Raw genomic sequence first — 25,982 nt, 5'->3', positions numbered from 1 at the left:
AAAAGTTAATCTACTGACTCTTGGCTCTTGTTTGTTTGTCCGGTTTCTGTCCCTGCTGCAACAAATTGCGTGTGGACATGAACAACTTGTGGCATGGAAGTTTGGCTAAATGCTGGAGCATAATTCATGCGACAAACTACACTCAGTGTAGTGGCAACTAACTGAATAATACACCTTACCCACACAATATATACATTCAATCAAATCCATTGACATATATGCATATAAATTGTGCCTAAAATATTTATGTTTTAAGCTCATGATGTTGACTCACTGACTGATCATTGCACAGCCATTTATTATTATTAACTAATTTGTTAAGCATATTTAAATCGAGTATAAAATGCACAATTATCTTAGTAAAAATAATTCTAAAATAAACCTTATATATTATTCAATTATTATATACAAATAAAATTAGTAAAATGTAATATTCGATATTTAAATAGATTGTAGACATTAAATTATTCTATACTTTTCAATACTCGATATAGTTCCACACATTTTTAAAATATTTCAAAAAAACGATCTAAAAATTTTAAAAATTAAATATTTAATTATTATTTAGTTTGAAAAATATTGTATATAGAGATCAATTAATTATTATTATTAAATTTACCCGATGCCCAACTATAAGCGGTCAGTGTAAAGGAAAATACAATTATGAATAGATTTAATAAAAACCCATACATAGAGCACACGTCGGGCCCACTGTGCGCATACCACAGTGTACTCAGGTTGTTAGCGAATAACAAAAGATATACCAAAAGAAAGAGCGAGAGAGAGAGAGCGAGAGCAAGAGAGAAAACAACAATAATGTGGAGCGAAAACAAACAGAATGAAAAGCGAGCAGTTCAAGGCAACAACAAAACAAGAAAATTAAATTTTTATTGTTTTCACACAAATAAAATCAAATAAAAAGCGTACAACAATAGCAGAAGCAGAAGAAGAGAGCTAAGAGTGGATATATTCCTTTGTACATATATGTATGTGTATATGTATACATAAGTATGAAAGAAGGCCGTCACGTGCCGTACACATACAACAAGTACGACTGGGCAGGAGAAAAGGACCAACCACCGTAGAGCAACCCCTAAAATGTGGTCGAGAGCATCGAGAACCGAGAATCGAGTACGGAGTACCGAGAATCGAGAATCGAGCCAGTCGAATGCTCCTTGTTCAGTACGAATCGAGCACTCGACGCGTACGCGACGCGCACAGCACACAGCACAGGCCAGGCACATAGAGCCACATTGCGTAGCAAGGATTTAGTTTAAGCGCGATGTCTACGGCATTTCTCGTGGACAGTTTGTTGCATGCACAGCGCGCACAGAGTTACAGTGAGAGTCAACTTAAGTCGAGCCTGAGTGAAATGCTCCTGAGTCGTGGCCAGACGGCCGAACAGACGGACAGACAGGAGGAACGCTCCAGCGAATTATTGTGCAATTGCAATTGTGGTAAACGTGGCTATAAATGTGATAAATGTCGTGAGAATCGTGCCGAAAGTGTTGAGAGCATTGAGGAAATGGAGTTGGAAGATGACGAGGATGATGATGATGAGGATGAGATTGTGGCGGACATTGATAGCGTGGAGACGCCGAACTTAGACTTGGATGAGGACCTCGACGATGAGCTGGACATGGAGTCACGACGTGAGGAAATTAAATTGCCCAAACTGGAGCCCAAACTAGAGCCCAACACCAACACAACCAGCGGCACAACCATCCTGAAGGATAACATCAGCAAACCTATTCTCAAATTCAGCGTATCCGCCATTCTGGGCGATACACGTGAAGGAGTGCGAGTCCGAAATGGTAAGAGGAAGGGAACAGAGGGGAGAAAACTTAATAAAATTACGTTGAAATTACCTCAAATTTAGAAGATCACGGTTCTCAAAATCAGGAATCAAACCAATAAGATGTTAGGATTTCGGTTACATTTGTATTTTCGTTTTCAGTTATATCAAAAATTTTAATTATTAAAAAAGATCTATTTAATATGATTAATATTCAAATTTAAAATCAAAATTATTTGGAAAACCAATGTTTACACCCTAAAAATATAAATGTATTTAATATTTGATAATCGTAATACATGAATGGGTTACTTAACGATTATTTTGGATTTTTGTATAAAACAGATATTTTGTTTCAATTAGGGTTTCACTTACCAATTTTAATCAGCTAATACCGGCTAAAGGTCACGGTTCCGTTTATGATCCCTGCTTAAGATTCATACTGGTTATAGGCGCGAGTATCTGAAAATAAGCATTCGAGCTCTTTAACAAAGTATTTCTAAGGTAAAGTATTTATATAAGGGACAAGTATCTCTTATTAAGTAAAACTTTATTGCAAACTATGTCCGTTATGTTTTTTTAACCAGTGCCATAGAGGCGCACACGAACTCAAGCAAACAGGTGCCTATCTGGAGCGAAAAAAAAGTTTAAAAAGTGGAGAGACTACTACTAAGTGGAAGCTACTCGGACTTAATTATTACGCATTGTGAACGCAATAAACGCGGCTTGGCAATTAATTTGCCGTGGCTAATGCCAAACATAAACAATGCCAAATACAAAATACAAAATCAAAATACAATTGCAATATGAAAATCCAAAAGAATAACACTATTGCCACAAAAGGGTCGACTCGACTGAACAGCAACTTCAATTCAAATGTGCCACGGGGATTGCCTCATTTCATTTTGTATCTTTTTTTATTGTGCTCCCTAAGCCCTGGAGGCGCATCGCCGGATCGGCGGATCGGAGCAGGCTGTAAAAACACAACCAGACCTAATCATGTTTAAATTATTGTATCTGAGCCTCGACAAATCCGTTGGTAGCTGCCGACCAAGCCAAATGCGCATTCTCGTAAACCAGTTCCGAGTTCCGAGCTCCGTTCAATATTTCAGCTCGTCCTTTTGCGGCTGCGCGTGCTGCTTGCGCACAGGTACACACTCACGCTCACACTCACACTCACACACATGCTCAAACACACACACTAGGACAGTAGAGAAGCAAAACAAGGGTTCATTGAGGCGGTTTTTTATATAACGTGTATTTAGCTGGATCGCCAAAAAGTAGGCGTGTCGAATTGTCTATCAGTCAATGTAACTGCGACGCATTTTATCCATTTTTTTAGCATGTGAATTGCTTTCAGAGGGTTTTCAGAGGTTTTCCGAATTGGACTGTGGGATTTTAATTGTCAGGGTTTATTTTATTAATTAGGGGGCCGAGTTTTCCAACTGTTTTTTATGGCACTTTTTATGTGATTTAATGTGCCAATTTTTTGCTTAAAGATCAATTCACATGCATTTTATGACAGAAGCGTGGCAATGCTTGAGTAGTGAACAACTAACAAAAGAATATGATTCGATGTATAAATTCCGAATACAATCCGAAAAAAATAATAATGAATTATGGTTTCAACAAAATTCTGTTCGATCGTTTCATATAATCTTATGTATTTTTTCCTTTAAAATTAATTTAAAGCCATCTTGTAAGGGAAAATCACATATATCTAAATACACAGTAACTGCATTATTTAAAGATATACAAAATATTTTAATCTGTAATTTTAGCAAATTTATTGAATATTAAGATGCAATTTTAAACATTTTTTGATAATTTAATCTTGTGGAGCATGTATCACATGAGATAAGAAAAGCTATTTTATAGCCACTGCTGCAATAAACCCTATCTAAGTGCAATTACTTTTTGCTTTGTCGAAGGCTGCAAATTAAGTTTTTGTTTCCTAAAACGATTCAACAAACTTTTTGCCAACAGCAGTTTTTGAGAATTTTGCATGGCACAGATGCAAAAGTGGTCAAAATAGCAGCCAAATAAAACAAACAATCAGAACAATTATAACTCAATTTGTGTGCTCATTAGGCACACATGTGGCACACACACATTTGATAAATATAATGAATACTCGCAACTCATGCTAAAAAGTTAAGCCACAAGATTTCCGTTGGGAGCCTGCCATCAAATTATATGCACACAACGTAAACACACACATACTAGCATACACACACACACACACACTAGAACTAAAGAGGCGTTAATATGTTAATTGTTTCAGTCGCTCTAATCGAATTAAAATCATATCCTGCGGCGTCTGTCAGTGGGAGTGTGTGTGACTGTGAGTGTATGTGTGACTGTGTGTGTGTGTTTGTAAATGGCGTCTGCTGCTTTTGGGGTGTTTAATTAGAAAATGAAACGCAGCCAAAATCTTTCCGCAGGCTTAAGTTCTGTTCTCGAATGAAAGGCGGCAAACTTTTGTTTGCTTTCCACATGAAGTGAAATCGGAAAATGTGGAAAATCGGAAACTGAAGGCATTGTTGGCGCCTTGCTTCAAGGTGTGCGTGTGTTCAAAGTTTTCAATGTGTTGGGGCAGAAGGGGATTGTGGGTAGCTGAAAGCTGCGAGCTGTTTAATTATGCCAGTTTGACACTTCAAAGCAGCATCTGTCGGAAAATCACCAGCATGACTTATCCCGCACAGATACACACACATAAAGGGTAGATTTTAAGATAAGATGTATGTGAGTTTGATTTTGGGGTCTCGGCTTGGAATGCACTTGGATGGCGCCAAGAAAATCACTTCAAGAAATCTTACACAATTTTTGATCCAATTCTTAAAAAAGTATTGTTGTAATTTATTGTTTATGTTAAATTAAGGGAAATTCCCTGGAACACAATTACTACAGAAAATAAAACCAAGGAACTAAATCAGGCCCTTTTTAGTTAGGAATAAACAAAAAAAAATATTGTTGAAATAATTATAATCAACCAAGTTTTAAGATTATTTAACAAGTTAGGAATTTTGTTTATTTCATAATTTGATAAGCTTTAAAAATAAAGAAAACTGTGAAAAAAGATGATTTTGTCCTTATTCGTCAGGAAAAGAATACAACTTAAGATGATTATTTAAATAATGTGTCTATATTATTTATATATCGTCCAAACTTTCTAACTCACTGACTCACTAACTGACTAACGGACTGATTGACTGATCATTATAGAGACCAAACCGTAAAACCTAGAAGGCTGGAAATTAACCCAACGTAGCTGAGATAATTTTATTGTTTATTTTATTTGGTCATTGTTTACACTTTAAGTAATTTGCTTAGTTAGTTTTAGAGATATATCGAGCAAACTCACAGATTGTGTATTTGGGACTGCCAGTTACACCCTGACCAAATATAAAATAAATAAATGTCAGTTTTACAACAATTCTTCTGCTATTTTTTCGCTTTTTTTTCGTATTGACAGAGTTCATGCAACCGCAGCATATATGGCCTTATCTACAACAAAACTTTATGCAACAGCATACACATCAATATCACCAGCACCATCAACAGCAGCAACAGCAGCAGCACCAACAACCGACGTCACATCATCATCACCATCAGCAACACCATCAGGCGTTGGTGGGACAGGCGCCACTGGGACTGCCACACCCACTGCATCATCATGCACACGCCCATGCCCACTCCCACTTTTTGCATCCCGCATTTCTAACGCATCAGCAACAACAGCAGCAGCATCACAGCAATAGTTGTCAACCGCAAACCACAGCAACGACGGCCGCATCCGCGTCGTCACCTGGTAGCACAATTAGTGATAGCGACAACAATCACAGCAACAACAACAACAACAGCAATAACAACAGTATTCAGGATGGTCGACCGCATGAAATCGGCACTGGCGACGATGAGGACAACAGCAATCGAAGATTAACGCAAGAAAAGCTACAACAGCAACAACAACAACAACAGCAACAACTGTTGAGTGGACAAGCAACAGGAGGACCACCAACAGCGCATCCGACACCACCACCACCACCACCGGCGGCAGGACCCGCACCGCCAATACATCCACATCCCCCGCCAATACATCCGGTCATTGCCAAGCCGATGCCCAGCCGACCAACTCCCTTTCTGCCCCACACACTCAACCATCCGCATTTGCATTCACTGCTGGCGCATTGCCGCAATCCCTACATGAGTGGTAAGTGTTGCCCCCATCAGTGTTGCCTCTCAATTTTAACACTTTAAATAAGCTTGATTCAGAGTCAGATATATAGATATTAAAAGTATAAATTATAGGGTTAAAAAAGGGTACAAGAAATTGGCTTTTTTATTAATGTAAAAATCTTAAGTTTTTCCGAAAACTTCAAACCTTCATAACTTTGGTAATCTTAACCGATTTCCTTGTGGAATGTCAATTTTATTATTATTTGGCCTCTATATTTAATCTACATCATAATTATAAAAACCTATTTTTTTAGCCATCACCGTCCATTTTTTGCATGCTTTGGGTCACTGTCACTGTTTTCTCCTTACTTGGCCGTTCACAGTTTATCAGAACTTCAAACCGCCATAATTTTGACAAAATTGAACCGATTTCCTTACGGATTGTCATTTTTATCATTATTTGGTCTCTATTTTGATTGTGCATCAAAATAAACAAATAAAATTTTTTTTCACCACCATCCATTTTTTTCCCCCTAACTTTTTTATTTTCGGTAAGCACAAATAATAGCTTAAATGCCATCACAGACTGCCCCTCTCACTGAGCCTATTCCTGCTCCCCTTTCTGATTACTGCCTAACAATTCGGAACCCCATTGCGCTCATTAACAAGTGCTTTGTGACCAAACCACAAACTGCATCGTCTAATGCATTTCCCCCATTACGAGTACATGTTTGTTTTATTGCAGTTGGTGCCCAAGTGTTTCCCCTGCCCCCCGGTCAGGGATTTCCCTGGGCGCATTCGACACGTGGAAAGCCTCGTCGGGGAATGATGCGACGTGCCGTCTTCTCAGGTTCGTAGAAAGGGAGAAATTTGAAATGAGTTGACTGCATTTATAACTGTTGCATTTTCTCCCTCTTCTTCTTTAGATTCACAGCGAAAAGGTTTAGAAAAGCGTTTCCAGCAACAAAAATATATCAGTAAGCCGGATCGCAAGAAATTAGCTGAGAGATTGGGTCTAAAAGACTCTCAGGTGAGTGTTAATTTTTATTAAACCTAAAAAAAACCTGAGACACGAATATATTTAATACGTATGTAGGGGAAAACTGAAGATAATCAAGTAAAATTATTTTTATAATTATTTCACTGCGGTTTCTGATTCTTAGAAAATGTAAAAAATTAAACTTTAAGTTCCAATGGTTTAACTATTTTAAAACATAATAATAATAAGCAATTTTACTAAACTCAACAAGATTTTCATCTCCCAAATATTGATTAACCACTAATTTTATTCTACAAATTGCGCTAGTTACGAGTTACCAATCCAAAAAGCATAAAAAAGGCCAATAAAAATCAAATAATTTTGTAAAAACGTGCTCTTAATAAACTTTAAATAAAGCTAATAGAAAAATTATTTGCAAGCACACATAAAATTGTTTCGAAAACTTTTCAAATCAGCTACAACAATAATAAGTAATCATAATAACAACATGAAAATGTGAAATAAGAGCATAAGTATAGGTGAAAATAAAACTCCGCCCCTTAAATGCCAATGCTGAAAATACGAAAAGCTCTAAGCAATGGCTGCGGAGAGCAAAATGGAAGCCAGGACAAACTTAAAATGCCGACAGGGGAGTGTATAGACGGGGGAGGTGAGAAGTAGAAGAGTAGAAGAGAAGGAGAGAAGGGGGAAAGGGAAGAAGGGAAGGCAGACTGGGCGTGCTTCCTTTAAATGCGCAGTCGCTTATCTTCGCCGTTTGCTCGAATACTTATATAAAGGTCGCAGCGAAATACATATTTACGAAATTATAACGAGCTATAAGAAATTCATTTCTGCTTTCAAGCCAGACGCAGGAGAAGCAGCTCTTATTGATTGTGCGACGCCGGGTATAATTAAGCTTATTCTATTATTTCTTTATATTTCATTTTTTACCAAGAGTTGAAAGTGACGTAAGTAAGTGAAAAATAAAATAACTAAAGAGGGATTTGAAGAATTACAACTAGCTTTACAAAATATCAGCAGTTATTAAGCAGCTATTATCAACCCATACTAAGAATAATAAATAACTTTAGAAGGATTTGAAACATTATAATGAACTTTAACAAAATTCGAGCAATAATTGACTGAAAATTATTTCAATATATAATTACAATATATTACCTAGTTTAAGGGAATAAAAAGGGAGACACATTTTCACAGCGACATTTTCACATGTCTGCTGCTGTTGTTGTTGTTGTTGCTGTTGCTGGAAAAAAAAAAATTTGGCATGACCAATTTGGCCTTGTCAAAATGTAATCGATCACAACTCAATCAGAGGACAATTGCGACTTGTCAGCAGCCGTTGTGACAAAACGACAGAGTAACTGAGTAACAGAAGCAGCCGTCGGCTTCTGACAGTCGAATAATTACAATGATGATGATGATGATAATGATGATGATGATGATGATGCTGACAATTTTATGCCAAATTAGTGCAGCTCTTTTTTCTTTCATTTTGGGTTTCTGGCCTACAATGCCAAACTGCATATAATTCATAAAAATTTCATAATTATGCAATAAGCGTGTCCAGTTGCATTTGGCAGACGGACAGAAGGAATACGAAACATGAACATGAATTCATCAACATCATCAACTCAATGCAATGCGTCACGCCTTTTTTTACAGGCGGCTGCCTCCGAAAGATCGATCGATCATCACATATATACACCTAATGATCTTATAATGCTCACCATGTGCTTGTCCTATATAAATTGACTGATTTATATATAACCTTGGCGATTACTCCTATACTTTTATCCCACAAATAAAACCTCTTAGCGAGGTAAAAGTCTAGGGACGAAAGCAATTTCTAGCCCCAAAATTTCTGATATTCAATTTTGTGACGAACAAAATTCAGTTTGCTATAAAAATTTTAAATAATAATATAATGTGTAAATATAAGAAATTTTCAGCTTGAATTTTAAAATAGATTAGAAAAGAATAGAATAGTTAGTGTCTTGAAAAATTAACTAAGATAGAGTCAAGTAATATGGAAAAAGGTCTCAAAAGACAATTCAATTTTAAAAAATTTTAAAATTAAAAGATGCAAGTATAATTCAAGTACATATAAATATATTCTCTATTGTTTTGAAGAGATTTCATGTACGGGGCTTACAATTATTTTATGATTATTGTGCAAAGTTCTATGCCATAAATCTCTATAAACAAAACAGTTTTTTATAGCACAGTGTAGGGTAAAAGAAAAGGAGCGAATCAAAGCATTCATCAATTGCACTTTATCATTTATAAAAATGGAAAAATGAAAATGTCGACGGGATAGCGTCAAAAACAAAGCCAAAGAACCAAAATAAAAAAAAGGGAAACGTTTAAAAAATTTGCAAAAATGTCAGAAAAACTCACAGTCAAATCGCAGCAGTTGGTCCTGTGTCCAAGGCTGGACACTGGTCGTTGGCCCTTAGTCCTTGGTTTCGGTTCCCCAGCTTGACAAAGAACAAAGTGTTGTCCAGCCGACGGCGATGGCGACACCGGCTCCATTAACAGCCCGGGATGGGAATGGGAATTGGGAATTGGGAATGAGGGATGGGAATTTGTGGTTGTGAATTTTGGGTGTGGGTGATGAACGAGTGCGGATATTCACACTCATGTGACATTCACACATACACTCACAGCTTTAAGGTTGAGTATCTATGAGTGTGTTTGTGTGGGCTGCATTGCAACGCGTGTCCTGGCGCCTAGTTGTATGCAACATGATTTAAGAGCTTCACTTCGCATTTGTACTCGTACATTGCCGTGCTGCACTTTTTGCGTTTGCTTCGGTTTGTTGTTCATTTGCTGTCGACTCCATGCCATAAATTTGGAGCAGTGTTATGCATCTGGAATACTGCAGGATACGACCAGGAGTTGGGAGTTGGAGTCGCGTGCCTTGCGGTTGACAATCGTTGCATTGATGGCAAACCACTCAGGTGATTCATCATTTCGAGTGGTGTTCATTGCAACTTTTATTGCGATTTTAACAAACGCACTCGAAATATTGTCGACCAAGCTGACCAGAATTCTTCGCGTTTTTATTTCACTGAAATTTATGGGCGATTCTGAAAATGCAGTTTAGGTTCAAAATATAATTACATCAATTTAATTTACATTAAAATTGGAAATACATATATATATATAATATATTTGTTTGTCTTATTAGTTGGAAGTTGAATTTTTGGACATTATGGTATCAGTTTAACAAAAGTGATATTAGAAATATTGGCACTTAAATTTTTGAAAAAACAAAAACCCAAAACACTGTCAATTTATTTAAAATTGGGATTCCAGGAATTAATAACAATCTAAGTCTTACTGGTCTCAAGGAACTCGGAGATAAAGAAAGCAACAGACATGAAATTTGATATAGCGGATTTACAATCAAAATATAATGGATATGCAACAAGAAAAACAATAACTTGATAAGAGTATATCATATAAATTTACTAACTATAGTTTCAAATTTTCTGGACTTTAAAACAATGGAAAATTATATTATCATAGTTTTTCAATGAAAGAAACTATTTCAATATTTTACTATTGTTTTGATATTTTATTGGCTTAAAAAATCAAGGATAATTCAAAAATAATTAAAAAACTAAATCTTGAAACGTTAAAAATATGTTTGAGAATTGCAACCTTGATTACCTTAATTCCTGCCAGTTTGTTTAATTTAATTTTATTTTTTAAGTTTCATAGAGATGGAGCTCAACTGCAAGTGACAGTTACCAGCCTCATAATCCGCCTGCTATTAATTTAATTGCCATTAATAACACACTTCAAACGGCAAACCGCAGTTCTCAATTCTCAACCACCGCCTGTTAAATTCACAAAACGGAAATGAAAACATCTTGGGGCCAAATTCAATAAACTGATTTGCATTTTTAAATCAATGCACAAAGCGCAAAGTTCAAGGAATCGCGAGATCGAGTTGGCAACCCTGTTAGAGCAACCCTGCAGGCGACACACATTAATACATAGACACACACAGGCACACACGTGTCAAAGCCTGGCAGCAACTTTTTAAGTGTCATGTCCAAAACAAATTCGTCTGTTTTTGATTTGCCAAAATTGGGGGGAGGTACACAGTAAACGGAAAAAAAATAACAACGACTACAACAACAACGACCACAAGTCTATATAAAAATACAGACAGTGGGAAAAATCTTGCTATGAATTGTGGAAACTCAGGCTTTTGGTACTTTTGGAATTTTCACGTTATAAATATTTTCATCTTAATTTATTTGTCTGCTTTACGTTCTTTGTGTGAGTGTGAGTGTGTGTGTGTGTGTGTGTGCGAGGGCGAGTATGGGCAGTGGGAGGGGTTACTTTGGGGTGGATTACTGCACATATTTGCGGTATTTGTTTTTATTCTTTTTTATGTGTTTGTCATTTCGATTTTGTCTGCTTTTTATTTACTCAACGAAGGCTTTAAATCAAGGTAAATGATAAATAATCTGTGAAAGAGAGAGCTTACACTATTGTATTAATACTCGAGTAAATAGTACATACAATAGACTTCTGGATTGGTCTTTTCTGCATTTACTGTGACTGTTTTTTATAAGAATTGTTATCGTCTAAATAGCCCGACAATTGTGTTTGGCAGAAGGGCTCTGCAATTGATTTAAGATTGCATTTACATTCTGGAAGCTATATATTAATATATCATTTGTATCGTATAAGTCAGCATATGGAATTTCCTTACACGCCTGTCACAATTCACATGGCAATCAAAAAGCACTTTAACTCAACACAAAATGTTCATAACTCGAATTTCATTTCATGCCAAAATATGCTCGATTGAGAAATGCATTAAAAACCATCATTTGCAACTTTGGTTACAAAATAAATTTATGACAAATTGCCAAATAATTGCCCGAAGAGGGGGGAGTCATCGCTATTAAGTCGGTGCCGATTTCTACAGGACATTGGTCGAGTAGCAAATTGTTGGTAACTTAAAACGGCTGAAATGACTTGAAATGACATTGGCAAATAGTAGCAGACTATTTAATACGCTATTACACAGCATATCGAATGGCATGCCAGAAGAACGGAAGGCAGGGATGATGGGTTGACAAAATCATCCCCAAGGAGCAATCGCCTCATTAGTTAACATATGTTGCCACACTCAGACTCCGACTCCGACTCTAGAAAAAAAAAACAGCACTTGGTGCTCATTGCTAAAGTCAATTTTCGGCAAAAGCCAAAGCAATTTGTAGACAAACTGACTGAACAAACCAATTTCCACCACCCACTTCAACTCCATTTATTCCTCGACTCTGTTCCTGATTCTCTTACGCTTGCTTTATAAAAACTTCCAACAGATGATGCAGGCGGTGTGTCTGCAAAATCTGTTCCCTACATTGTAACCAATGTGGCTAAATATAGTTTGGGATAATGTGTTGAATGTGTCGAGTCCATAAAAATATTATAAAGGAGGAGAAAAATGGGAGAGAGATCGTTTAGATAGTTGAAAATCAGGGATCACAACTGTTATGAGCAGAGTATCAACTCATTTCCGTCTGATAATCACTTTCACTGATATTCAGAAATTAAGCAGTAAATATGTTTTTATACGCGTACATTAACGATAATGCTAAAAAACCAGGCAAATATTTGTTGACAAGCTAAAAACTCAATTTATATACATATTTATAATGCCACTAATTGTACATAGTATTTATGTCTAAGACAGCACTTAAATGCAGCTTTATTGTTTTTTAAGAATATATTGTTGGAATTGCATTTGTTAGGTCAGTTATTTCAATTATTTGGAACAGGTTTTTGAGATGTGCATTAATTAGCTCAATGTGAGGTAATTCTGGGCAGACTTTGGCTTATTATATGCTGAATCAGAAGGGAAACCTATTAAAAGCCGGAGCAAACATCATAATTTCAAGCTCATTAAACTTGGAAGTAAAGCATAGGTTAAGAAGAGAGGGAGGTGGAGGAACGGAGTGTGGGAGATTCATTTTCCAGTGGTCTTTTTCAACGGTCCGTTCACCCCGAGACGCATACTAAATTGCACGCTTTATAATTAATTTCCATCAAAAACAGACGACGAAAAGGACCGACGGACGAAGGACGACAGACGACGGATGGTTCGGACGATAGTCCTGCCCAGAACGAAGGCTCACAGTTCGGGTTGGGCCATAATCATTAATCTTATCGCCGCCTGAGCTTATTATTTCAATTGCTGCTGCTGTTGCATGGGGAAAAGAGGTGGTGAATTGAGCGGTGAATTGCTTGGTGAATTCCTTGGGTGGGTGTGACTGGATATTCAATGACCGGAAGTAAGTAAAACAGCAAACCCAAAATAGACTTGGCACGTGGCCGAGCTGAAGACGAAGCCCGAGGCAAAGGCGATGACGTTAAGCTCGGCAAATCTCTGCGGTTAATCGCTTGTTCTACATGTCAGCACTTTTCCGCTTCTCTTGTTTAAATATTTTTACGAGTATGCCTTACAATTTTATCGGGTACTCGAATTAGCTAACTTAGCCGCAGCTTAATCGTTCAAAATTTGTTTAAACTTCTCGCTATGTTTCGATATGTATTGGCATTTCGTTCTGTTAACAATAACATGTTTTCACCATTGTTTTTCTGGCAATTTTCGTTGTCTATTAATATAATCTATTATCCTACTAAATCGCAGCAAGATCGGACAAGAACGGCAGTAATAGCTAGCACTCAAGCACCCAAAAGTATGCAGTATTTTTAACTAGATTTCTATAAAGTACTTTTACATATCAACGGGTATTCTATGGTCGGGATCTCGACTATAGACTTACCGACTTGATTCATCTGTATGATTCTCTAAAAGTCAATTTTCCTATTAAATGTAAACTAATTACATGTTGTTGGAGCTGGCAACCCCATAAACTGTTGCAATCTTGTTGCCCCGTTTCCTCGATGCCACTGCAACAAAGTGAGCGCGTGTCCTGCTGTTTCCTAGACAAGCAGAGAACAACAACAACAGAGGTAAACACCCATTGAATAATAACTCAAAAACAGTCGCAAACTTAGCCAGAAACCATGGTTGGTCATGGTGGCGATTGCCAGGGTTGTCAGTGTTGCCGTTGTCAGGGGAGCTTGCAATTTGCTTAGAGTGTTTGCGTCCTACTTGTGTCTCTTACTGTCCCTGTCAAATGCAGCCACACATAAACATACACATACACACACACACACACACACACACACACATTATAAGCGAAGGACTTACAGCACTTTTGCTGGACCAACTTTTAATCTGCACAGTGTACCAAAACCAATTTTATTTAATCGAAGTTTTTGCAATGTTAGACTCGTCATTCCAGTTTTTTATATCTATTCAAATCAAACAAGTCGGGAAGGCTATACTCGAGATCCCGACCGAATACCCCTTACTTATTTCAATAAATTTTAAAAACCTTTATAGAAATTACTACCTAAAAAAACACTACTGCATACTTTTGGGTACTTGTATCGCCTTTGTTTTTAATAACTTTGGTTAGCTATTAATGCCATTCTACTTGTCCAAAGTATCCGCGGTTTAGTGAGATAATAGATAATATTAGTAGATAACGTTAATTACAATAAAAAAAGTATTATCTTAAAAACTGTGGATGTGGTGGTGTTTAGCAAACTTGACCTGCGAAAGACGCCTTCATCTCCCTGTTACATATATTCCAACGAGCACAATATACCCATTTACTTATTCTTTAAGTAACGGTTATAAAAACTATCAAAATCGTATGAATCAAAGCTAAAAAGTGTTTCAAGAAATGTTCAACTTGAAATAACAATTTTAATTTTAAATCTATTTTAATTGGATTTTATTTATTAAAATCAGGATATAACACCGTAGCCGGTATCGGAACCGTTAACCGAAACTAATCGTTTCTTATTTAGTAACGAAACTAAAACCGTAACCGAAATTAATTCTTTTACAAGAACCGAAAACCGAAATGCTCGTACCGGTACGGTTGTGACAAAGTGGCTAGGTCAAAGAGTTGACCAGCTTCCAACTGTCATAACTTGATCGAATCTGGCACGATTTTCAAGCGGAATGTCATTTTGATCATGGTTTAGCCTCTTAATTTATTCTGCATTCAAATTTTGTTTATTTAAAAAATTTAATTATTTTCGATCAAGACTCGATTTCGATGGTAAGGGTCCCCCCTTTGAAATTTCGAAAATTCAAAATTTTAAATCTCAAGTTTTCACTTTTATTCAACTCCTTATATCGTAATTAGTATAAAAAAACACTTTAAACTTGATTCTGAGACCTTTCATATTTTTGTAAAAAATCATGTGAAATTGAACAAAAATTTGGACTTATAAAGTTGCTTGGTCAGAGGCTTGAGCAACTTTGAACTGTCATAACTTTGTTAAAACCCAACCGATTTTCAAGCGGAATGTCATTTTTATCATGGTTTGGCCTCCAAATTCATTTTGTATTCAAATTTTATTTATTTAGAAAATTTAATTATTTTCGACCAAGACTCGATTTTGATGGTAAAATCGAAAAAAAATTTGAAATTACGAAAATTCAAACTTTTAAATATCAAGTTTTCACTCTTAATCAACTCCTTTTATTGTAATTAGTATAAAACAACACTTTAATATTGATTCTGAGACCTTTCATTTTAATGTAAAAATCAAGTCAAAATTAGGAAATATTTTGACTTTTAAAGTTGTTAGGTCAAAGGTTTGAGCAACTTTAAACTGTAATAACTATGCCAAAACCTAACCGATTTTCAAGCGGAATGTCATTTTGATTATGGTTTGGCCTTTAAATTTATTCTGCATTCAAATTTTGTTCATTTCAAAAGTTTACTTATTTTCGACCAAGACGCAATTTCGATGGTAAGGGTCCCCCCTTTGAAATTTCGAAAATTCAAAATTTTAAATCTCAAGTTTTCACTTTTATTCAACTCCTTATATCGTAATTAGTATAAAAAAACACTTTAAACTTGATTCTGAGACCTTTCATATTTTTGTAAAAAATCATGTGAAATTGAACAAAAATTTGGACTTATAAAGTTGCTTGGTCAGAGGCTTAAGCAACTTTGAACTGTCATAACTTTGTTAAAACTCAACCGATTTTCAAGCGGAATGTCATTTTTATCATGGTTTGGCCTCCAAATTCATTTTGTATTCAAATTTTATTTATTTAGAAAATTTAATTATTTTCGACCAAGACTCGATTTTGATGGTAAAATCGAAAAAAAATTTGAAATTACGAAAATTCAAACTTTTAAATATCAAGTTTTCACTCTTAATCAACTCCTTTTATTGTAATTAGTATAAAACAACACTTTAATATTGATTCTGAGACCTTTCATTTTAATGTAAAAAATCAAGTCAAAATTAGGAAATATTTTGACTTTTAAAGTTGTTAGGTCAAAGGTTTGAGCAACTTTAAACTGTAATAACTATGCCAAAACCTAACCGATTTTCAAGCGGAATGTCATTTTGATTATGGTTTGGCCTTTAAATTTATTCTGCATTCAAATTTTGTTCATTTCAAAAGTTTACTTATTTTCGACCAAGACGCAATTTCGATGGTAAGGGTCCCCTTTGAAATTTCGAAAATTCAAAATTTTAAATCTCAAGTTTTCACTTTTATTCAACTCCTTATATCGTAATTAGTATAAAAAAACACTTTAAACTTGATTCTGAAACCTTTCATATTTTTGTAAAAAATCATGTGAAATTGAACAAAAAGTTGGACTTATAAAGTTGCTTGGTCAGAGGCTTGAGCAACTTTGAACTGTCATAACTTTGATAAAACTCAACCGATTTTCAAGCGGAATGTCATTTTTATCATGGTTTGGCCTCCAAATTCATTTTGTATTCAAATTTTATTTATTTAGAAAATTTAATTATTTTCGACCAAGACTCGATTTTGATGGTAAAATCGAAAAAAAATTTGAAATTACGAAAATTCAAACTTTTAAATCTCAAGTTTTCACTTTTAATCAACTCCTTATATTGTAATTAGTATAAAACAACACCTTAAATTTGATTCTGAGACCTTTCATTTCTTTTTCACAAGTTGTTATTATTTTAGCACAATTTTTTTTTTAGTTTGATGACACTGCTAATGTATTGTTTGCTCCACTGTGTGGCCTCTAATCAATTTGTTGCCGCTAAGCAACTGTCGCTCATTTGCATTTATTATGGATTTGATAGCATCTGCTGTTGGCATTGCAGTTGAAACTTTTGGCCTGGCCACACCCACACACGCACACAACCACATACACACACACACGTTGCCCCGCCCACCTCTTCATCCCTTTCTCTGCTCCTCACAAGCCCACACTTATTGCCCTTTTAAGCCACAGAAACTTTTCCAAAAAGTTGAATTGACCGTTAAGCGTCGGCATTTTGTACTTTTTGACCATGAATTTGTTGTTGCTGCGCCTGTGGCAATGAAAACTTTTTGGCCAACTGCTTGTCTCCTTGTCAGTGCTGCAACGGACATGACAGGACAGGTCGGATTCGGATAGGACAGGACCGGACCGGACAGGCATCCATCCGTAGTTGGACATTTTTCAAATTACAATTTACCAGGAATTCGAATATCGGTTTCAGTTACGGTTCAGTTTATGTTTGTACTTTGGATTTTAGTTATATCGGTAAGTCAAAATCTTTGTGGGTCTGTTTCGTAATGGTTACCGATTGTTTGTAGGTTTCGGTTGATTTCAACTAAAAATTTGAACATAAAAATTGAAAAATAACTTTTGCACTGTTATCAATTTTTATATTTTTTCGGGTTCAATTTTTGTAAGCCCATAACATATATTTGAGGTTCCTGATATCTATGAATCAGTTATACCGGTTGAATAATTTCGGTCTTCCAGTTTCGGTATAAGAAAAATGTCTTGGTTCAGTTGGAGTCCCAGTTAGGCTTAAAGTAAAGGGTTACGGATTCGTTAACGTTTTTAATCCCTACAGTTTTCGCATTTCATTTGCACTTGCAGGTAAAAATCTGGTTTCAAAATCGCCGCATGAAGTGGCGCAACTCCAAGGAGCGCGAACTGTTGGCCAACGGCGGCTCACGCGACCAAACGCTGCCCAACAAGAATAATCCTAATCCGGATTTATCCGATGCCAAATGCGATCGTCCGCTAACGCCGCTCTCCCCCGCGCTGCTGTCACCCAATGGCAGTGCAACACCACCGCCAACAACAGCAACAGTTGCTGCTGGCAAGGATGAGCCGCTGGCAGGAGCAATAGGAGCAGGAGCTAGCGGGGCTGTCACACCCAAATCACCGCTATCTGCTGGCAACAGCAACTCACCCCCGCCCACAACAGCCGCTGAATATCAACTCAGCTCACCGCCTCCGCTCCTCACCAGCATTAAGGGTCAATCAGCCACGCCTACACCTACCACGCCCACAACAACAGTGTCATCGGCTGCCTCATCACCGCCAGGTGTCGCCAGTGCCGTCGAGTTTCAGGCCAAGATCAATGCGGAAATGCAGAAGCAACTGGTTGCCGCCGATCTTAAGTTTAAACTGGAGAGCAGCATCCAAGAGGCGAAGCAGCGACGCTTCGAGCAGCTGCAGCAACAACTGCATCATTCTCCACACTTTACGGCCATGAGGGAGGTGGAACTGGCGGCAGCAGCAGCTGCAGCGCAACTTCATCATCATCACCAGCAACAGCAACAACAGCAGCAACACCAACAACATCAACAACAGCAGCAGCATCAGCAGCAACAACACAGCGCAGAGTTCATGAAACTCTACTATGATGACTACGATGACTCCAATTCGGATAGCGATGAGGAAATCAGCGTTACGTGATTTCCAAAATCAAAGGAATTGCATTGTATATATACTCGTATCTTTACCACTTTTAATTGTACATTTTGCGTAATTATTGATTATTAAAATTCTTAAAAACTAATCCATTCATTAATTTATTGTACCTAACGTGTGCAGATTTCTTTCGAATTTAAATTCAAACACAAAATAAAGTTCTTTGAAATAATCACTTACAACTGTTACTTACTTATTTCTCTCTATGATTCATAATAGATATTTATTGGTGAGTTAACAGCCTAAACATTTATCAATAAGTGTTCACATCTTTTATCGTTTCACCTTTAAAATAAATTCCTCAAAAACAAAAAAGGTTTTCGATATATAGACCGATTTAAGCCAAATTGGATCAGCATGTATAAGACCAACCCGGACGGACAGACGGACGGACCAACAGACAGACATGACTTAATATATATTTCATAGGGTAAGAGTCATGAATAATTTATATATACATCAAGTTATGTGAATGTTTGAAGGCTCAAAGTTCAAAAACAATGAAACACAATTCAAACTCACCGGATAAATTAAAAAATGATCTTATGAGCTGGATACCACTGACGCTTGCCCGTACTGCTGATGGTTTGTGTCTTTGCTAAGGCAGTAATCTCACTCTCAGTGTACTCACAGTACTCATTGTACAGCTTTTATTCAATTTACGAGTTTAATGTTAACGCAACAAAAGGCGTTGTAAATTAGCCTAGATCTAAAATAAATTCACACATATTAATGATAGTCGTACATAGTAAGTAAAGTTTATAAAATACTGTACTGGAATAGCAGATAATTGCTTATTAATTAAAAATGAAAAATCACTCTTTCGACTAAACTTAGTAAATAGGGTTTGCGACTCGAATTAACTACAAATTATACGATAACTTTGTACATGGAGGTTACACTTACAGTTACAGTTACGGTAACAGGTTCAGTAACAGTATCAGGAATATATATTATTTTGGTTTCGATTTTGCATGGTTGTCGTGTGGAAAACCTATTTGGAATCATCTTCATCGTCGATGCGTATGGCCAGATTAATATGACCTTCTACACTTGTTGCCTCAATTGGCTTCAATGTGGTGCACATTACAGGACTATCACTCTTGAAAACCTCATCAGAGATGGCAGGATTATCAATGCCCTTTCCAGTTATCTTCAAAACACTTCGTCTCTGCAATGCATCAATGATAAGCGATATAAGCCAGCCCAGAAATACGGTTAACAAACAGCCGATCATGCTGAACCACATGTAACTCAGACGGAATATTGACCAGGATCTGTTGAAGGAGCAGAACGATTCAGATTTAATAAACATTTGCTCAAAATTGAAAAGTTATTTAATATTTATTTTTATGTGCCAATTATTCCAAAGCATTTATATTCAAATACCTTAAAATATATTACAGTTTTTTTTAATCTTCTAGGAAATTTTTTCGGGTACAATATGTTTGATACTAAATTATTTTTTTACTTACGCGAATCCCTCCTGAACTGTTTCTGATCGCAAGCTTTCGCTGAGTAAGTCTCCGATGATTCCTGTCACATTCACATGACAATCGCACTGTTCATCGGAAGTGGGCAACGTTGGAATTTCCAGAGAGACAATTTGTGACATCACGCCCACAAATACGACCAAGGCTAGGGATAACAGACCGCCGTAGAAGGCGCCCTTGGTATTCGCCCGTTTGCAGGCAATCCCCAGGACAAAGAGGCCCAAAGTAACGCCCCCAATGAGTCCATTTAGGGTCAAAGTCGCCTGGAGAACTCCACCCAGATGCTCCACAATGAATACCAAGCCAAAGGAGGCCACACCAAAGCCCAAGGACATCCATTTGGCATATGTAGCACCTTTCTCAGGTGAAATCTTAATGTTCATGCCATTGATGAGCAAATCCTCGCAAGTGACAGCTGACAATGAGTTCAATGCCGAGGCGACAGTCCTGCAGAATAATTTTGGTTGTCTTAGCTATGTTGTGTGAAAATTTCAGCTTTCTAGGCATTATGGCGTGAGTCGTGTAATGATAAGTGAGTGATTGAGTGAATGAGTGAGTCAGGACAAAGACTTTTATATTTATGAATTTACCCCAAGCTCGCAGCAAAGATTCCTGCCACAAAGATTCCAGCTATAGTATAGATATTCTCATAGGTGTTGATCACATAATAGGGCAACAATTGATCCGATGCCGTGATGCGATCCACAAGCAATGGATCACAATCCGCATAATGATTGAAGACCATCAGGCCAGTATAGAAATTAAGTAGAAATACGATAATCAGTCCAATTATAGCAAATCCCAATGCAATCTTTGCCAGCTTAAGGGATTTCAGAGACATGCACTTTTGCACAGAAGCCTGATTGGTGCAGAAGAGCGAGGTCCAATAGAAGAAGCCGCCAATGACCACAGACCAGACAGTGTGGCGTACAGTTGGATCTGGATTAAAACTGTAAAGGAATGAAAAATAAAATTAAATAAAAAATGGTATACGAATAAGAAACTCCACTCAAGTTTAAAAACTAGTCGGAAAGGCTATATTCGAGATCCCGACCATAGGATACCCGTTACTTATTTCAATATATATAAAATTACTTTAAAGAAATTACTTGTATTTCTTTGAAAAAATTTAATTGAGATAGCTGCCGTTCTACTTGCCCGATCTTAATGTGATTCTCATGATAAAAATAATATTTAGTTAAGTTAATTTAATGGTACTCACTTGAAAAATTCAAGGCGACTGCGATCAGCTGCAGTTTGAAAGACCTGCACTGGATTGCCGCTATAAAATGAGCCCAGACCGACAATCAGTACCAATGACACGGCCAAAACGGCAGCCTATAAACAATTATGATTAGAATAGTATCTAATGATTGTACTTTGTTAAATACACTCACCTGAAAGGAATCTGCGATGACACAAGCCTTAATGCCGCCCATTGAAGAGTAAAAGACGCAGACAACGTAAATTAGGATCACTGCAATCTTTGTATCCAATCCCGTTGCCTTGGACAAAGCAATAGCCGGAGCAAGTACAGCAACAGCGGTATAAAAACACATCTGGAATTTAAAGAGAATTATAATTGATCTCTTAAATTCTCCAGTGAGTTAATATTCACCTGTATGACATAGAGGACAGCTCCTAGAATGCGAATCTCTTTGCCAAAGCGTATGCCTAGATACTCATAGCAGCTGGTTAGTTCCATTTTAAAGTAGATGGGATAAAAGATCTTCACGGCGACAGGAATGACCAGGACCATGGGTATTACAATAAGCACAAACTGTGTTCCTTGAAAGTACATCTCGGAGGGATTACCAAGTAGCTCAATTGCTGTTATAAAGCTCGTTGTCAAACTGAGCGTAACTGGGAGTAGATTCATGCCGGAGCCAAGCAGAAACTCATTGGAGGAGCTGCCACCGGTTTGAAAGAAGCCATAGAAGATGCCAATGCCCAGTGAGACAGCCAGCATGGACAGCAGAATTGCATAATCAATGCCAGCAAAGGAGGCTTTATGGCTTGGTTCACTGCACTCCTCAATTCCATCCATGCCATGGTTAGCGGGTATCTTTTGTGCCTTAAAGGAAGTCAACAGCAACTTGGCTGCATCATTGAACTCCAGATGCTCTTGGGAGCCAGCAGATCCATCAGATGCCTCGCCACGCACAATCAGATACTTTTGTTCGGTTGTAATCGGTTGCTCCTTCACTGTGTGGCCATTTAAAAAATGTGCAAGGGCACACAAGGTCAATAATTTTAAGATTGTAGCAAACATTTTCGCAAATCTGATGAGCTGCTCTGAAGAACTACAAAAAATTAACTGAATTTGAAGAAAGATAGTAAAATAATTGATTATTAGAATATATTTATATTTAATTATCTAAGCTATATATTTACATATTGGTTTGGGCTGTGCTATAATCAGTGAGTGAGTGAGTGAGTCAAGGAGTTGGGTATATATAGATATTCATAAATAAATAAAATAAAATAAATTTCAAGAAAGATAATAAAAAAATAATTAATATTAATATTCATTATATAATTTTAATTTAATTTGATTGTTAATTTATAAATTTAACTTGCAATAATAAAGTTACAAAATAATAACTTAATAAAAAAAATACATAAATTGTTGTCTAATGACAAGTTCAAGTTCTTATTGGGAGAGGCGGCAATTACAATTCAAAGAGCTGTAGGCGTCGTTAATTAATTAAGATGTATAAATGCCTCTGTAAGATACTCTCATACTCGGGACCATTCCAGTGGCCCAATCATCAAGATCAATTACAATTATATTATTTGGTTACATCAACAATTTCATTTAAATGCCTCTTCGAAAAAGTCTTTATTTTTTTTTTAATACTTTTTAGATATATACCTATAATTTGATGGATACTTTCGCTTATTCTTATAGCAAATAAACTATCCAATATTAATTTAAGTTATTTTTGAGAAATGCAGTCGGAATAAAAAGTAGTCGGTTGAGTTCTGTATCCCAAGCCGAGTACGAGTGTCTGTATCTTTATCTGAATTTGTATCTGTATCTGATGAACATGCAATCTGCAAAACTATTGAGTATACTCACAGCTCCTGGCGCTTGGAGCAAGTGAGATTTAAGCGAATTTAACTGGTTTCGATTGGATATTTTAAGCCGCCTTACGCCAGTTTCGACTGGAAATTGATTGTAGTCTGAAGAGTGATGCAGAGAAGAAGCTAAGAGAGACAAGGAGAACAGCCTAAAGGGGTTAATGATAAAAGATTCTGCTTGTTATTAATGTCTCGATGTCTTACAATCTGTGTTCAACGTGAAGCTCTCGTCACCTTTGACTGCGAAATGCAATGTGATCCATTTTTCTTCATCTCATCGTCATCTTTGTCTTATCAAGTCAATTGATATGCGCGTATCTCACTTCTCTTCTCATGTCTCATGTATAATAACAATTTTAACAATAATAAACAATTCCATTTGACATATTTACAGAAATTTTTTACAATTTATTACTAGCTTTTTACTCTGAAGATATCGGTTAACCATGTGATTTAATTATTAAGGCGTACTCTACTTTAGTTATATACTTGTATGTATTTTGCTTGTGAGGGTAATAAATTTAAATTTTGCAAGTCTATTTAGTATTGAGTGCAACTAACAACAACTGATTGTTAAAAACTAATGCGATCAACTTCGTCTATTAACTAGTTCTAAAGTTTTAAAGATACCATAAAATTATAACTAATTCTATTTCTGATCTAATTTTTTGTAATTAAATAACCTTTCAAAAGCTTCGCATGTCTGTAAAATATTTAACTATTATATATATATCCAGGGTTAAATCAATAACGATACAATCCCAATTATATAAACAGATGTGCAGATACTGCACTAATTCGAAACAATAAATTAATTATAAATAATTTTCACATATTTATGATAAATATTTTTCACCTTTTTAAATGTTATTTAATCCTGGTACAAAAAATCCTTTAGTTTCGCCAAAGTTTCAGTTTTAATACACGTTCGTTATTTTAAAACAAAATTGAGTAAAAATGTTCTAAACTGTATTTGCAAGATTGTACCACGATTATTTTTATATTTCATTAACGTTGTTTCAATTAATATAAAAAAAAATACAACACAGCACTGTTCAATTCACAATTCTAACATATCCCGTTATTAATCGTGTTTTCAAATAGTTTAATTCGATCCTTTGCTTTATTTTAAGAACTTAACTGAACTGAATTTGTTTTGTATTCGACTTTTTAATAGGTAGTTCGAACTGTTCGACAATTTTCCAATGAATGAGCTGTAGCTGGCGACAGTTATGGGCTTTTATATGACCGTCAGTCAGCCGATTGATCATCAATTCACAGAGTTTCAGCTTCGCGAACTGTTTCTTGGGTAACAAAAGAGCGCAATAAAAATAAAAACGAGCAAAGAGAAAAATGATGGCTAACAAATTAAGATGAATATCGCAAGTTCAACAATTGGAAAGAGCTTAACTAATATAAAGAAATTATTGTTATTTATTTAATCTATAAAATTGTTGTATCACAATATATTATATTATATTAAGACTTTAATTGAATTAACTTTATTTTTTAATTATTTGATCATTTCATTTATTTTTTATTTAAACTAACTAAAGCAGTCAACGACAAAAATATTGTCAAGGAAAAAATAAGATGATAAATAAAAAATATTTATATTAAGTAATAAAATTAAATCTTTAAAGGTAAAAAACAAAAATAATTAATTCATTATATTAAAAAATAAATGTGTGGGAATACGGAAAAAATAGAATCGTGCATTAAATATTAATATGGAACAACTATTTCGTTAAGAGGTTCTATACTAATTTCGATATAAAAGGAGTCGATTAAAAGTGATAACTTGATCTTTTACCGGAGATGCCGGAAAATACCGGAGACAACTTCTTAAAGGCGGACACTCGAGGCAGACAGACCCATCAACAATTGGAGACACAGCCAAAGGCTAATCGGAGACGACTCCAACACCCACACAGAACACACAACACAACACACTCTCTCGATTTGCGTGCAACAGTTTAATTGTTGGGCAATAAAGCGTCATATGTTAATAACTTTTTGGGGTTGAGTGATGAATCTTATGGTGCCGCCCCATATGAAATGTACATATTTCAAATGTGTAAATAACTCAAGGAAGTCGCAAAAACAGAGCGCCAATTAATATTTGAATATATAAAAAAATACATACACATTTAATATAAATATCTGTGCGACTCAATTAATACGGGGTCTTTCGTCTCCAGTTATGCATATTTTGTGTTCTCAGCTTGGATAACGATAACGAGTTTGATCTGGAACAACATACATCAAACTTTCGTTCTTGTTAATAGAAAATTATTTGTTTACAATTTTTTTGCTCTTTAATTGAAATGTATTAGAAATTGGAATTGAAAATATTGTCAGAGAGCACACATAGAAAAATATATAAATACTGGAAATTTCTCACATGGGTTTCAAATATGCACGTGTGAGCTACATACGTGAAATATTTAAGTCCCTAAATTGAAAATTATAACTTATTAACAATGTATAGAACAACACACACAACAACAAAAATTAAAATGACATAAATTAAAAGTGTTGCTTTAATCTTATTTGGGATCCACGATCAATTTAGAGACCAAGTAATGATCAGAAAG

At 35.9% G+C, this 25,982-nt stretch overlaps 2 protein-coding genes across 2 annotated transcripts; one reads left to right on the top strand and one right to left on the bottom strand.

Annotated features, from left to right (window-relative positions):
- Positions 1 to 1,282: 1,282 nt before the first annotated feature.
- Positions 1,283 to 18,896, top strand: LOC117786409 (centrosomal and chromosomal factor). Its single transcript, XM_034624649.1, has 5 exons — positions 1,283 to 1,814; positions 5,271 to 6,008; positions 6,720 to 6,824; positions 6,901 to 7,004; positions 17,966 to 18,896. The coding sequence occupies exons 1-5, from the start codon at positions 1,283 to 1,285 to the stop codon at positions 18,791 to 18,793; spliced, it is 2,307 nt and encodes a 768-aa protein (XP_034480540.1). The 3' UTR covers positions 18,794 to 18,896.
- Positions 18,897 to 19,424: 528 nt separating this feature from the next.
- On the bottom strand, positions 19,425 to 22,618 carry LOC117786410 (sodium-coupled monocarboxylate transporter 1). Its single transcript, XM_034624650.1, has 6 exons — positions 21,920 to 22,618; positions 21,699 to 21,860; positions 21,524 to 21,639; positions 20,892 to 21,251; positions 20,284 to 20,748; positions 19,425 to 20,085 (listed from the first exon to the last, which is right to left on the bottom strand). The coding sequence occupies exons 1-6, from the start codon at positions 22,571 to 22,573 to the stop codon at positions 19,803 to 19,805; spliced, it is 2,040 nt and encodes a 679-aa protein (XP_034480541.1). The 5' UTR covers positions 22,574 to 22,618; the 3' UTR covers positions 19,425 to 19,802.
- Positions 22,619 to 25,982: the final 3,364 nt, after the last annotated feature.

The sequence above is a fragment of the Drosophila innubila genome (genome assembly GCF_004354385.1).
Source record: "Drosophila innubila isolate TH190305 chromosome 3L unlocalized genomic scaffold, UK_Dinn_1.0 0_D_3L, whole genome shotgun sequence".
Lineage (NCBI taxonomy): Eukaryota > Metazoa > Arthropoda > Insecta > Diptera > Drosophilidae > Drosophila > Drosophila innubila.
This window is presented reverse-complemented; position numbering and strand designations above follow the sequence as displayed.